At 44.5% G+C, this 16,259-nt stretch overlaps 1 protein-coding gene across 3 annotated transcripts in view; it reads right to left on the minus strand.

The window, feature by feature from the left end:
- Nucleotides 1–16,259, minus strand: part of VWA2 (von Willebrand factor A domain containing 2) — a 61,821-nt gene that overhangs the window by 22,484 nt on the left and 23,078 nt on the right. For 2 of the 3 annotated variants that reach the window (XM_032764167.2, XM_032764165.2), the window contains exons 3-5: nucleotides 14,090–14,164; nucleotides 7,898–8,031; nucleotides 3,877–3,986 (exon numbers count right to left, since the gene is read on the minus strand). In XM_032764167.2, coding sequence (XP_032620058.1) covers nucleotides 3,877–3,986; nucleotides 7,898–8,031; nucleotides 14,090–14,164 — 319 coding nt within the window. Of the gene's footprint in view, nucleotides 1–3,876; nucleotides 3,987–7,897; nucleotides 8,032–8,389; nucleotides 8,668–14,089; nucleotides 14,165–16,259 lie in introns of those variants that run through there. The other variant, XM_032764166.2, reaches the window with a different exon arrangement.

Raw genomic sequence — 16,259 nt, forward strand, 5'->3', positions numbered from 1 at the left:
ACATTCCACCAATGATACAAATTACTTTATACAACTGGACAGTTGTTAAGTACTAAGGAATGACGGAGCCTATGAGTCTTGCAGCTGCACTCACAGACTAGTTTCAGCTAGTGAAAACTGGAGCTGCTTTGTTGAAGTCAGTGGGTAATCCCAATCTTGGTGTGAGCTTGGGTAACTCTGGGCAACATCTCAGATGCTTTAGCTGAACTACAAAATATAGGCTTGAATAACTATGAAATTCTATCGTCTGTGTTATATATGTGGTCTCTTCTGGCCTTAAACTCTATTAATCAGGCTTTCCCATGTATAAAACAAGCATATTATTAGTCACATAACTCACTGGTTAGCTGGAATCCATCCATAACTATTTTGTTCATGCCTATATTTCAGCCTTTCATCCAAAACTAGATGAACAGGCCACATGTAAGGCCATTATTTCTGTTAGATCTGTCAAAATGCATCTGCCATCATTAAAAGACATTTTCAAAGCCAAGCCAAATTCCAGATACCCAGTGTGGCTTCATTTTCTCTGCTCTCAGTGGCTTTGAAACAATAGCCAAAGAGGAGCTGGTATTTCTCTGCTATACTTCCCCCGGAAATTACACAAAAGGTTTTCTAGACTGTATAATTAAGTTGTCACTGAAAAAGCTACAGATTTTGCTCGCTTGAAGAAGCTGAAGAGGCTCTTGAGTTTGTTTGCAAACTCTGGGCCACATTCAGAATTGGTTTAGACACTGACTATTGAATGAGCTGATCCTTTAACCCTAATGCCTTTTCTGCTGAAATTCTACAGCCTGTGGGAGATACTCCTATATTTTGTCCCCACTTACTTTCATAGGCTCAATATGACCTTCCCTACCACCCAAACAAAAGAAAGGAGCACTTTTTAAAAAGGAGATGATTTCAGCTCCAATTTCCTTACAGCTTAAGGTTCATTCTGCATGAATACATCAAAATCTCAACTTTCATTAAAAAGTAAATTTCTAGGACAAAATTTGGCCTACTGAAATCAATAGGAGTTCTGCCTTTGACTTCAACAGGGATAAGTGTTCCCATTATCTCTTCTGACTAGGGAGAACCGCTTGAAAATATGAACCCTAAACCCAGAGGCACAGTCTCTTCTCTTTCTTGTTAATCTTTAGTTAATTTGATTTTCCACAAAATGCCATTTGTTTGTCAGTAATAAATCCCCCCCAAATGCAAATCCCAAGGGATTTCTGAGTGTATCCCTGGTCACCCTAGGTATGATGGCATAGGCATACCATTAGGCTAGGATTTTCAGAGGCCTGAAGGAGACAGAAGCACAAATCTCAACTCATAGGCTTCTTTGAAACTCCAGCTCCATTTCCTAGAGCAGGAGTTGGCAACCTTTCAGAAGTGGTGTGCTGAGTCTTCATTTATTCACTCTAATTTAAGGTTTCACATGTCGGTAATACATTTTAACATTTTTAGAAGATCTGTTTCTATAAGTCTATAATATATAGCTAAACTACAGTTGTTTGTAAAATAAATAAGGGTTTTAAAATGTTTAAGAAACTTCATTTAAAATTAAATTAAAATGCAGAGCCCCCCAGACCGGTGGCCAGGACGTGGGCAGTGTGAGTGCCACGGAAAATCAGCTTGCGTGCCAAAGGCGGCACGCAAGCCATAAACTGTCTACCCCTGTCCTAGAGCTACATGAATTCCCCTACTGTGAGCTGAAATCACTAAAGAGCTGCAATTGCTGAGCTGAGAGCACTGAGTTCTGTGCTAACTAGTGGGGGAGCCTGAAGCTATATGGCGGAACAGAGCAGCTGGCAGAGTGCAGTGGAGCAGTTTGTGGAGCCACGGAGTGAGCAGAGCCGAGCAGTTTGCGGGGACGGCTGGAGTGGATCATGGGACGGCTGGTGGAGCAGAGCAGTTTGTGAGGATGGCTGGAGGAGCAGAGTGGAGTGGCTGGTAGAGCGAAGCAGTTTGTGGAGAAGGCGGAAGCAGAACCCCACAGAGAGGCAGGGCAATTGGTCCTGGACCACGTAAGGTGCCCCTTTCTACCCAGGCTGGGTGGGGAGGACCTCTGCAGATAGACTCTTGAACTCTGAGGCTGCACTGACCCAGGACAGAGACTTTTGGATTGTGGGTCTTTTGGGACTGTGGGTGATCTTTGGGTTGCTGGACTCTAGGGATATTTGGAGTATTGGACTTTAGGGTCTTGGGGTGATTTGGGGGTTGCTGGACTCAAGAGCCCAGGGAAAAGGACACGGTCCAATTTCCTGGAGTGGGTCTCTGCTCACGGTTTGGTCTATGAACTCTAGTTGAGATAAACAACAAGCATTAAATTGGGAAAACACCTCATGTAATTAAATCTCTTCTGCTACGCTGAGACTCTGTGCTTGCGAGAGGGGAAGTATTGCCTCTTCAAGGCGCCCAGGGGTGTGTGTAAGATTTTCCCAGGTCACTGGGTGGGGGCTTGAGCTGGTTTTGCATTACGTTGTAGGGAAGGGACCCCTATGTATTGAACCCGGCCCTTGCTGCTATCAATTCGGCCTGGCAGAAGGGTTACAATCTTTTCCCTTCAAGTTTCATGGAGACCTTCAAGAATTCATGGCATTGCTCTTAAAGGAGCTAATCATCTGGACTTGGATGCAATCACGGACTCAAAAGGCCATTTTAGTGTTAGACCGCTGCTCTGCCACATGGGAGCCCCACATTCAATTTTCATTCTAACTGGCCAACCCAGCAGGGACTGAGAGTGTCTCTCTACAGAGTAACCCCTACAATTGATTAAATAAAATAAAACGCTACACTGTCAAAGTGAATTTTGTAATATGGTACTATGCCACCATCGGTTCGGCTCTGGCGACTTCAGTTTCAAGCTTAACAGAATGAAAGTTAACTCTGCTACTTGCTTCGGATTTAGAGTCTCTAGGAACACAAAGACCAAGGGTAATGACCACACATATATTTACCAATACGAAGTCTAGTCTCTTTTATAAGTATTATTAAAGTTACAGTTAAAGTTTGATTACCCAAGCATGTACAAATTCTATACAGACCTATGCACAAGTTACAACTATGGTTATACTCACATCCTTAACACCAGTCTAAGGGTCTGATGGGTCTCTCATGGCTTGATCATCAGTAGAGCGATGGTTCTTGCCGGAGTCTCCTAGAGGGAGCTCAGTTTTCCCCTTCTGGGTATCCCCTTTTAATAATGTGATTCTGTCTACATCTACATTCTGCGCGTGTCCATAAAATTGTCCACTCTCTTTTCTCTTATTAGTCTGTGACCCCTGGAAACTTAAAGGACCCCAATTTTTTATAGGCTGTGTAAATTGCCTTTGTTTTCATTAGCATTGATGCAAAACCTGTATCCCATGATTAAGACACGTCTGAGACAGATGTGCCTTTAATTTTAGATCATAAAAATACCATAATCTTCTGGGTAATTTTTCGCAATATCATCATGTTACCTCTTTTCCCATAATCTTAGGGCATCAGGTTATTTCTCAGTCACTTATGTCATCGCTTCTTGTCTCCAAGGCCTAAAATAGCTAAATTAAAAAGTCATGCAAGACCTGTAGGTTGAGGCCTGCAATTCAGCTTGTCTTACTCCTGTCTAATACTTGGTTCCTCTAAATATTGATAAATCTTACACTTTTATAATCCTACAAATTAACTCTAACATACAATGAATATATGTAACATATTGATTAATCAGAACATCACACAGTAAATTGATACTAAACTAAAATAATTGTCTACAACATGCACTGCTGATGAGCTCTAAGGAATCCTGTTCACTCCTTCTTTGGCAGCAGAGTGAAGGACAGGACACAAGGCCTTGCCAGAAAAATGTGCATCCCCTCAAAGAGAATACGGCTGTCTAATAGAACTTACCTGAACACAATCTTCTTGATTTTCTCCTTTACTTCCTGCTTGGTTAAACACGAATCCAAGGGGAATTCTAGCTGGGGAGTTGAGCTAAATTGTATCACTCCCACTCTGACCTGAAAGAAAAGGTTAAATAGCATAAGGAGCAGGTGGCTGGGAGGGTTGTATTATTTCGATTATGTGATAGATTTAGGAACCTTGAATTGTTTTAAGATAAATCACATTCTTCTCATTGCCCTTCTTGGCTAAGACCCTTCAATAAATACCATTCACTCACATTCCAAAGCTGGGGGGTTGGGGGAGGGGAGGGAAGAAGCTCACTGTGATTGGGGGAGGTGGAGGGATAAGAGTGGGAGTGAGGCGAGCTATTGAGTTCCACAGAGGCAGCCGGCTCCAGGCGCCCTGGCAGTTCTTACTGCCTTTCCTACAGCAGTTCCTTGGCGGATGGCGCCCCATGCCTCCCTCACTCCTCACAGCTGTGTGCTGACACTCCTTCCCTCTGCCCTGGTGCCTGTGCCGTGTCCCCACCCCAGCAGCTGGTGCATATACTCCTGCCCCTCTACCAGGCTGGATCTCTCTACTGGGTCCTGCTGTTGCTGGGGAGTCACATGAGCAGCCACCTGTCCTGACTGGCTGGGGCCATACTCTGTCACCCCTAGCAGTACCTGCACACCTGCCCCAGCTAGCGTGGCTGCTACAATTGGCGAAGTGAAAGCAGATGGGGAAAGGAGAACAGTTCCTACCTGCTCCCCATCAGCCGTCCCGTCCCCATGCGTCACAGCAGTTGCTCCAGCCCCTTCTCTTGCCTCCGCAAGAGTTTGAGAGGGCAGAACCATTCCCCACCACCCCCAGGTCCACTACCTCTGCTAAAGCTCCTGTATGTGCCCATCCTGGATATAAATGAGGCCAAAGTTCACTTTCAAACATCGCTCAGAGCCTCAGGAGGGGTTGCCAGCAGCTCAGTTTTACCCACACAAAGCAGGCAGCAGCTGTCAGTGTGAGCTGATAACAGTATTGGATATATATTTATACCATCACTTTTCATCTCAAAGCACGGTACAAGTGGTGGATGCAGGGATCACTCCCCCATCACTGAAAGCAGCCACCTTGGGGGCGTACGGCAGCAGTAAGACGACAAAACAAGGGCTTTAGATAGGTAAGTGAAAAATAAAACTGTTTCCAACTGAAATTTAGGTAGACAGAGTAAATGACCTGGACTGGAATTTGGCCACGACAACCAGGCTAGTTCTCTTAACTCTTACAAGGAGTGTCATGGAATACTTAACAGCAACAAGTAGTTGAGATCTTGATTTTATATAGAGGAAGTGTGTAGAGGAAGTAGATAAGGAAGTGTTGTTTACTACTTCTCGTAACGCAAGAACTAGAGGTCACCAAAGGAAATTAATAGGCAGCAGGTTTAAAACAAATAAAAGAAAGTTCTTCTTCACGCAGTGCACAGTCAACCTATGGAACTCCTTGCCAGAGGATGTTGTGAAGGCCAGACCATAACAGGCGTCAAAAAAGAACTAGATACATTAATGGAGGATAGATCCATCAATGGCTATTAGCCAAGATGGGCAGGGATGGTGCCCCTAGCCTCTGTTTGCCAGAAGCTGGGAATGAGTGACAGGGGATGGATCACTTGATGATGACCTGTTCTGTTCATTCCCTCTGGGGCACCTGGCACTGGTCACTGTCAGAAGACAGGATACTGGGCTGGATGGACCTTGGTCTGACCCAGTAGGGCTGTTCTTATGATGTTATATCTTATCTAAAGGAGAGATGGCAGAAAGCATATCTCATAATGACTAAGTCGGTGGTTCTCAACCCGCAGTCCGGTCAGCACATAGCTGCTTTCCATGTGACATGTTCAGGGCTATACAAGTAGTATTGAATGTGGCTCACATATGCAGCACATAACGGTAAATAGGTTGAGAACCACTGGGCTACGGGAAGGATAATGGACTAAAAAACCGACAGCAGGCTGCAGCTAAACTCCAGGATATCCAACACCTGAATTCCCACACGTTGCCCAGGTCTGCAGTGTGGTTACTTGCTAGACGTAAGTCCTGTTTTCTTCTATTCGACAAGCCACTGACTGAAATGCCTCTTCAGCCCAACTCACCTTATGCCCATTGAAGTGACACACATATTCCTACAATGCCCGCCTCCAGCATTCTGCAAACTATGGAGAGCCTCACGTATACATGGCTCTGTGGTGAAATTTGGCTTTGTCTCTCTAACTTTAAAGCCTGCTGCAATATGGGAAAGTGATGGAGATTGAGGGGTAGCTTTATTTTCTGGATCCCTGCAGTGTCGCTCGATTAGAGAGTGGAGTAGACAAAATAGAAGAGCACTACATTGTGGGGCTGGGAGCAAAGCCTTAAGTCCCCCTATTTCCTTCCTTACCGGGTTCCTATCTTGTATTCCTCTAGTTCCAGTCTGTCCAGTGTCTGACTGGCCTGAGCAGGGAGTGGAGTAGCCATCTGAACAGATTTCAAGCACAGCTAACATTTTCCCTAGTTACAGATGGGAACAGTACTCGACCTCTCCCAGACAGTTACCAAATCTGACTTGACACTAGGCACATGGGACTGTATGCAAGGTAGGGACTGGAGCTGGAGACAGCACGAACCTTCCCTCGGAACATTTTAGGCAAGGCTGTTATTGTTCATTCAAGCATGTAAGGTCTCAGGAGGCTCCGGGTAGCAGGTAAGATCTGGGGATACACGTATGCAAGTCCCAAAAGGAGCCATGGGGTGTTTAAAAAAAAAATCCTAAAAGCTGGAGCTGTAAGGTTTTCCATAGGTCTATGGCACTGCAGAGTCAAAATGGCTTCATCGCTGTATATTCAGTTTCAGTTTTCATGGGAAATCTTCCTAGTTGTCTAACCCCACAGTTAGACCTTAATTTAAGCCAACATCCAAAATAAGTACGGAAAATAATGTGGAGCTGAGCTGGATCCCTTCCCTTCCCATTTATTTTAATTCATTTTATACTGGATGGATCCCTCCAAACGCCGGCGACTTGGATTCTAATCAGAATGTCTTGCCCAGCCAGACACCTGCAGGACATCCGCTCCTAGAGCACACTGTGCTACTGCTCCAGCTATATAGTAGCATGACAGATGGCGCCTGTGTGTTTGGTGAAACAGGAAGTGTCTGCTACCTTGTCAAGCAAAAAATTAGAACTCCATGGAGGATGGGGGCAAGAACAGGGCAATAATTGTTACTTAAGGACAAATCGCTCTTAATCATGTAGAGACAGGAAATCCAACTGGAAGCTCCCCATTTTAACTTTGCTGGATCTGACAGCTGTTCCCGAGTGTTAAGGTTAGCCACGAAAGCCACAGTTCCAGAACCAACTGGCGAACACCACACACCACTAGGAAATCTGAGACACTTATTGCAAGCAGGCGTTTAGAGGCCACCAGTCACCTTACTACACTGTTGATGGCCTGCAGTGAAATCCTTCCATTCTACCCCTTCATTTTGGAATACAGAATACTTTTAAAAAGAGAGGGGACAAACAGGACCTCTGCAGGCTTCATAACCACTTATATCCATACAGAAAGCTGGTTAACTTTCCTGGGATAAATTCTGCAGCCATGATTTCCAAAAGTGATTTGTGATTTTTGGGTGCCTAACTTGAGACAAATTCAAGGGGCCCGATTTTCAGAAAGCATTGAGCACCCATCCTCTGAAAAAATCAGGCTCTTTTAATTAATCTCAACTTAGGCATCCAAAAACCACTAATCACTTCTTTAAATTCTGGCTGTAACCTTCTGTCTGCAAGATTTTGTCCCATGTTTTTAAATGCCAAATGGAACTTTGAAACATTTACAACATATACATATGATCCAGCATATTCATAGAACCTTGCCGTATCCTATTCTGGGTAATCTTTGGATCCCTCCCTCCCAGTAACTCTAATGTTTTTCATTTCACTCTACACATTTTGTCTTTGAATGTGTCAGGTAGAACCATGCTGTTTGCAACCAAAACAAGACGTTTGCTGCCACACTCACCCTATCCGGATTGATGTCCAAGGCATCACAGAGTTTGCCTGCAAAGTGCTTAGACCTCTCAAAGCTTCCTTTGCCAATGCTGTACGACCCATCTAACAGAAGGAGAATATCTACTGAAGCAGAGCACTGCATCACTGGAAGAGAACAAGTGAAATGCTGACAGGATGCACATTTATACTTAGATCACAGGTGACAACAGAATGCAGTGAGCCAGGTTTACATGAAAAAAAGAAGGAAAATTCAGCTGATTATTGATTTCTCTCATCCAGCCCATAATAAGCATGCGGACAACTTTAGGCGTGTGGTCAGGTGACCCGGTCCACTGACTTCAAATAGGACTGCTTAAAATTAAGGACATGCACAAGTGCTTTCCTGGATTGGAATGTTCAGCATTTTGCAGCCCTAAATGAGAGACGTCAAACAAAAAACAAGTTACAGAACCACTCCCCAACCCACCACCACCACACACGCATATACACAGTCAGAACTTACAACATATCCAGTGGCCAGTTGAATCAGACACATTCTCTCTCTGTAGAAAGCAGAAAAGCCTTTTTTTCAAAACACGCTATTTTCAAAACACAAACTATCTGACCAGCTGTGAGGCTTTGGGTAGATCAGCCTAGCTTCAGGCCGCACTGAGATGATGTCCTGGTGTCACCCAGGCATGTGCGAACAGGTTTGCTCAGTAAATACTAGCTGCTGGGAGTGCCCGCGCCAAGGTGGAAGCTGAAAGTTTTCACTGACAAAGATTAAAAGAGGCTCCCTCTTCACTCTCTGCAGAGACACTCAAACCAAAACACTTCCTTGGAATTTGGGAAAAAGCTGGGTAATAGGGAAGAGGACACACTCCTGACATTGGCAGAGCAGCCACAAATCCTTACAGTTTTTCAGCAGCCGGTCACAAGCATGACATTCAGCTCAGGAAGCAGAGCATTGCATTGCTGCGTAGGGGACGCTGGTTTGGAGTTTCACTCCTCGAAGCGGGGGAGTGGAATTATCCTAAGGAAGCATGGCTATGTAGTGGCTACAGAGAAATGGATGGAAAACCAAAAGGCAACTCCTACCCCTCAGGCAAACTTTCTTCCACCCTGTAATTTCCAGAAGATGAAATGGAATCTTGGCATAAAACACGGCCTCCCACTGCGCTGGAACCAATAAGCAACTACTGTAACAGCTTGAACCTACAGGACATCCTTCAGCTGAGGATCTGGAAGTGTTTTACAATGGTGAACTGGTTAAGCCTAGAGATACGTTAGCATTCAAAAAAATCAGCCTGTATTATAATGCCAGATTGCTTTAGATTCTCTGGCCTTCAGTTTACCTGTGATCTTCACAGGTTCCTAATGGGAACCAATTATCTAAATCCCTTAAAACGAGTGTTTTGACACAGCAAGTTAGCAGCAGAGCTGGGAACAGAATCCAGAAGTCCTGACTCCTAATCTCTAGTCTAGCAGTAACTACTAGACAATGCTCCATCCTCAAATACATGTGAATAGTTGCTCCTCTGCCCGGTAATACCAGGAGAAATTTTAAGAGGGAGAAAAAAAATTCACTGGGTCCTTAATGTGGGTGCTATGTTCAGAGCAAATTTTAAAGACTCCTGCAGCATTTCTGAGGGAAACTGAGATGCAATGTCAGAAAGCAGGAAGCAGTAAATACAGAAGGTGTAAAGGGTGTTCCTTCCATCTATAACTGGAGTCCTTTATAATGGTTCAGCTATACAAAAGAATTTGTGGCCAGTGCCCCTCTTCCCCCCCGACCAGTCACTTCTCCTCCCAGACACAATTTATTATCACAATTGTTTCATTCCTAGCGGTGAGAAAGTGGGTTTATAATTAGGATTTTCTAATGCCAGATTATAAAGGATTGAAAGTTTTAAAGCATTCCATTCTGGGTCAGTGGGTATTGTTATACGGTAACCTCATTCTCTCAGAAGTTCTGTTCTTTGCAAGTTTATTCCACTCCCCAATTGGCTGGAACACCAAAATTAAGACAACAGTTATAGCAGGCAAACAGGGCCTCGTTGCTAGTGCTGTTCACACTTCAGCAGCTCTGCCTCCATGTTTGAAATCAAAGCACGGAGACCCACCAGTGAGGTGTGTAACTGTGAGCTTTGTTGGACATGTCTGCTCTGCATGAGTATTCACACAACCCAGATTAAACTCCCAAAATCCTGTCCTAACCTGTACTGGGGTCAGTGACAAACCCAGTAAGGATTCTCTGGAGAGACTCTTCTGTCTTACTGGGGAAAGAATCTGGAAGACATGTCTCCAGGACATTACAAAGCCTCCCAGAACACTGCTAGGAACTTCAGTAGCCATATTAATACCATTAGCTGCTCCATATCCTAAACAACCAGATACAGATATTAGAGCTATGAGGTAACATCTTTATGGAACACCATGCTCCTGCATATTACAACCATGAGTAACAAACAGATCAAGAGCACCAATGCACAGTGTATCTGCAGAATAATGTTAACTTATTTTTTTGTTTTCTTTGTGCTCATTGGATTCCCTCCAGGTCACTTTCAGTTGCTGCACTAGCATTGGCAAGGGACACACCCGGGCTGCAGCTGTTACAGCTTGGCTAACGTATGATATAGAGATAGCGCAATGCAGCCTCATCTTATCCGATTGTTTTTCTATTGTTGCATAACTAAGTCTTCCTGGACTGCTGTTTCTACAGCTGTTTCAGACTTCAAATGAATGTAATTAAGAAATAAACACCCAGAATGAGGAGGAAGTCTCTTTTCCATCATTCTTTAAGTCTCTAATATGATAAGGATGAATTGTGTGTTACAGACAAGTTCAAAACCAGGCAGGTCCCAACCAACAGGAGCTTACGCTTTAAGCTGGACAACAGACACTGGAAAATGAAGGTCATGGTAAAAGATCATGCAATATAATTTTGTTACATACACCTCTATCTGACTATCGAGGGATCATATTAAGAACCCATCACCACAGCCGCACAAATAACAACAAATTGATTCTTACAACACCTCTCTGTGGGGAAGCAGTATCACCATCTCACACACGGGGAACTGAGGGGCAGAGAGATGACGTGATTTACCAAGATCACCCAGGAAGCCTGCGGCAGAACCTGGAATGGAACTGAAGTCTTCTGAGTCATTATACAGTGCCTTAACTACAAAACCATCCTGGCTCAGACTGTTGGTTCTTCTGTTAAACACATAACTAACCTGAGTGGGGAACTAGGGGTTAATATGCTGAAATATTACATTTAGGTTTGAGGGAACAAATTTAGGCAAGAAGGCTGAAGTGGTGGAAAAGAAACCAACTGAAATAAAATGAGCCTCACATCTGAAAGAGTAGATAGATGTTGCAAGGAACATAGCATCTGGGGGAGTCTTCCTGGCATGGGGACACTGATGAAAGTACTCATTGGGGGACGGGGAGTTAGCAGGGGGGAGGGGGAGAGGTGATGTAGGCAGCAGTAGCAGAGCTGGGAAAAGCCTTGAAGGCAGGGCTGTCCTTAGGATTTATGGGGCCCTATGCAGTATTATTAAACTGGTGCCCCTGTGCCCAACTGCAGCCCGGGCTCGCAGTCCATGGGGGAGGGCGAGGGACAAGGCAGCAAAGGATAGCGAGCCACCCCAGCCCACCTCACGACGGCAGAGAGTCACAGTGCCCCGCAGAGACCCTCGGACCCTCTCCCTAACGCAGAATCCGCGGCACCGGCACATTCAGCTCTGTGAATACAGCCGCTGCCTAAGGAGACTGCAGTGCACACGGGGTGTGCAGGAGCCAACCCACTCTTACGTTCTGTCATGGCGGGTAGGTGAAGCTGCCACTTGGGAAGGCTAGCTCCCAGCCCACCTCTTCTGCCTGTGACTCCACCCATACTCCACCCCTACTGTGCCCCAGACCTCGCCCTCTCCCCACTGTCTCCCTCCTCTCTTCTTCCCCCTCCCTACTCACCCCCTTGCAGCCAAATCCCTGAACCCACATGAAGCAAATGACATTAGAAAGAAATTGCAGAGAGGATTTTTTCAAAAGAAAATGGAGCATGTTTCCTACTGCATGCCAGATGGTGAAGACTGGACATGCAGAAGGTACCTAATTAAAAGCACTAAATTTGGGAATAAAAATGTCAGTCACAGGTATTTTGATATACCCTGAAGTTCGTCAGAGATTTATTTGCAAAGACTTTGTAGTTCGGGCAAGTCAGCTGTCCTGCTGAATACAGCATTAAATATTATGGAATAAATGATGCAGCTCTTCTCCGTTTTACATTTTCTTAATCAGTATTTCTAAGCTGATTTTATATTTTAAATGTACTCTTAAACCTTCATAAAGTAATCATTCCAGATTACTACCTATTTAACTCACTGAAACAAAGATATTATTTTAAATTAATCAGTCACAGAGGTTTAGTGTTTTCATAATAATGTTCATTGCATTTAGAAAAAGGGAACACTAACTTACTTTGTGTGATCTCCGTAACAAGAGACACGTTTATGAAATTTCACCAACTTTTAAAAAATATGTTTCCAAAGATTTTAGGCATAACAATGGATTTTATAACTTACTAGGTACTGATTTCGCTGGAGGGGTCTCTTAAAACTAATCAAATAGTCAGAAGTAAAGAAAGGGAAACTCGTTTGTCCAGCTATCTGGAAGAAAAGGGGCGTTGCCCCTTTAAGGGTTCTCTTCAACAGGCGGGTGAAGTGAGAAAGAGATGGACAGAAAGGACAGGAAGACTTTGGAAGCAAGTTTTTTGTACTTTAGTAATTGAAATTAAAATGTGTATTTTAGATAAGGGTGGTCTGTGTGTGTCTGAAGATCCAAGCATTTAAGGCTAACAATGAATACTCAGATTGTGCATCTAAAAATCTATGCACAGATTTTTGAGAGATGTGATTTTATCAGCTTTAGCAATCTTCAAATGAAATATTTTTAAAGCAAATTTTAAACTAAGGTCTGAGTAAATATTACATTAGTGCACAACTGTTTTTGTCAGTAAAATCAGAAACGGACAGTATATACCTGGGGGTTGGCAAATGCCTGTTAACAGGGTCGGCTCTAGGTTTTTTGCTGCCCCAAGTAAAAAATTTTTGGCTGACCCCCACGGCCCCACCCCACCCCACCCCACCCTGGGCCCTCCACCTGCACCTCCTGCCACCCCAACCCTGGGCTCTCCCCCCTCCCCTCGCACCCCCTGCCGCTCCAGCCCTGGGCTCCCCCCAACCAGTGCTGACTCTGCCCGCTTGCCCCTCGCCTCCAGCCGGTGCTGGCAGGGTCAGAGTAAGCAGCGGGGCTCCTGGGCTGCACCTCAGCCCAGGGCACCTCCAGCCAGGGCTCCTGCCTCCAGGACCGGCCGGGACCCAGGAGAGCAGAGCTGGGGGGACCAGCTGGCAAAGGGCTGAGGAGCCAGGGCAGGGCAGCCCCAGAGGGAGCGGACCTCCGGAGAGCGGGATGCAGGCCCCGCATGGCAGTGCCCCGGGCACCGGTCCCATCTATGGCCCCGCTGCTGCTGCTGCTCCTGGCTGCCCTGCTGCAGCCCCTGGGTGGCTCAGGCCACTTTTGCCCAGCCCCAGCTGTGGCGCTGGGGGGCGGCCACCATGCGGCACCTAAAGGTGGCTCTGTGCGCCCCATGGGGCAGCCCCCAGCCGAAGTGTCCCCGCTCAGAGCCCGCCCAGCCATAAGGTGCGGGCATTGCTCTCTGACATGAACCACAGCAGCCCCAGGGCACCCCCCGTGCAGGACGTGCTGCTGCTGCCAGGGCTGGCTCTAGGCTTTTGCTGCCTAAAAAAGAAAAAAAAAAAGACGGCCGGAATGCCACCCCTGAAAATGTGCTGCCCCAAGCACATGCTTGGTTTGCTGGTGCCTGGAGCTGGTCCTGCCTGTTAAATGGCTTCATTACCACTTGAATGGCTCTTTAATGGTTTCAGTGTTGTGCTAATAGGTCTGGCAGGCTGGAAGCTTTTTCACTTTTAACTAGATTCCCTCCAGAGGAAGACTCACCAGGCTGCAGCAGCCAGCTCTGGCGGGAGCCTGCAGAAAGGGTCATAACAGGGATAGGAACAGGAGGGAAGGTGGACACTAAGATCCCAGGGTGCCCCAAATTTCCAGGTGCCCTATTCAGCCATGTATGCCTGAGGACGGCCCTGCTTGAAGGTAAAGATTAGGAGTTTGAAGTTCTGATTTATATAAACAAACTTACGTTGGCCAGCAGCAGAAATCTTGACAATTGTCTCCTGGTTGGCATGAAGTTCTTGTAGACCCCATGTAAGCAGCACTGTGGGATCAAATATATATTAACCCATTAATAGGATTATTTCTAAACTATTTAAAAATACTTCTGCAGAGCATTCATTCATGCTAGTGACCCAGACACTGACTAAGATGTAATTAAAGTGGGTGGGTATGAGCAGTAAAGAATTTGCAAAAACAATGTTTCTTAGGGTTCTAATTTACTCTCTGAAACGTGCCAAGTTTATAACTCAAAATATTTTCTAATTAGGGTTGCCAGCTCAGATGGGGATCTGAAAAATCAAGTAGTGTTTTGATTCTGGTATCCTCAACAGGAACAGTGAACATGCTGAGATCACCAGAACTCTGTTCTACAGAAGGAGCATAGCAGGATGTAGAGGATGCACTAATCCAGTAGCACTAGGAGATATGATAGTGAAGTAAAAGACACAGCTGACATATTATAGTAGCGTACCAGCGTACAGCGCCACTTTTCTGACTGCTATGACATACCTTACATTTGGTGGATTTCTAGGCTTTATTTGATGTATAGATTCATATATTCTAAGGCCAGACGGGACCATTATGATAATCTACTCTGACCTCTTGTATACTGCAGTTCATAGAATTTCCCCCAAAATAATTCCTAGAGCATTGCTTTCAGAAAAACATCCAACCTTGATTTAAAAAATGGTTAGTGATGGAGAATCTACCATGACCCTTGGTCAATTGTTCCAAAGGTTAGTTGCTTTCATCCTTAAAAATGTATGCATTATTTCCAATCTTAGTTTGTCGAGCTTCAATTCCCAGCCATTGGATCAGGTTAAGGCCTTTCTCTGCTACATTGAAGAGCCCATTATTAAATGTTTGTTCCCCATCTAGATACTTATAGACTGCAATTAAGTCATCCCTTAACCTTCTCTTTGTTAAAATAAACAGATTAAATTCTTTAAGTCTATCACTATAAGGCACATTTTCTAATTCTTTAATCATTCTCATGGCTCTCCTCTGAACACTGCAATATACCCATATTCTTCCTGAACTGTGGACACCAGAACTGGAAACAGTAGTTCAGAAATGGTTGCACCAGTGCCAAATACAGAGGTAAAATAATCTCTCTACTCCTATTTGAGATTCCCTTTATGCATTCCAGGATTGCATTAGCTCTTTCGGTCACAGCATTACACAAGGACCTCATGTTCAGCTCATTATCCACCACGACCTCCACAATCTTTTTCAGAGTCACTACTTCCCAAAATAGAATCCCCATTCTGCAAGTATGGCCTATGTTCTTTGTTCCCAGATGTATATATCTGCATTTAGCCACATTAAAACGCATATTGTTCGCTTGAGCCCAGAGAACCAGATCGCTTTTAATCAGTGACCTGTCCTCTTCATTATTTACTACTTCCCCAATTTTTTGGTCATCTGCAAACTTTATTAGTCATTATTTCAGGTTTTCTTCCAGGTCATTGATAAAAATGTTAAATAGAATAGAGTTAAATAACTGATCCCTGGGGGACCGCACTGGAAACATACCCCCTCACTGACGATTTCCCATTTCCAATTACATTGTGAGCTCTCAGGTAAGTAGATTAAAAACTGGCTAACATGTGTCATGTTAATTTTATTTGTTGTAATTTTATTCATCAAGATGTCATATGGTACCAAATCAAATGTCTTAAAGAAGTCTACATATGTTACGTCAACACTATTACCAGTTTGGCTGATTAAAGGTAATCTCATCAAAAAAGCTATCAAGTTAGTTTAATGGGATCTGTTTTCCATAAACACATGCTGATTTGCATTAATTACATATACCTTTCTTTGTTCTTTATTAATCGAGTCCCATCTCATCCGCTCCATTATCTTAGCTGCGATTGATGTCAAGATGATAGGCCTATAATTACCTGGGCCACCTTGCTTACCCTTTTTAAAAACTGGCACAACATTAGCTTTCTTCCAGGCTTCTGGAGTTACTGAAAACCAACATCAATGGTACAGTGAGGTACTCAACCAACTCTTTTAAAAAACTCTTGGATGCAACATATCTGGACCTGCTGATTTTAAGATGTGTAATCTGTTTAACATCCTACAGAGAAACTGGTGGAATGGAAAGTGTTCTCTCACCACCATATGAT

This window comes from Chelonoidis abingdonii, chromosome 15 (assembly GCF_003597395.2).
Source record: "Chelonoidis abingdonii isolate Lonesome George chromosome 15, CheloAbing_2.0, whole genome shotgun sequence".
In the NCBI taxonomy this organism is placed as follows: Eukaryota; Metazoa; Chordata; order Testudines; family Testudinidae; genus Chelonoidis; species Chelonoidis abingdonii.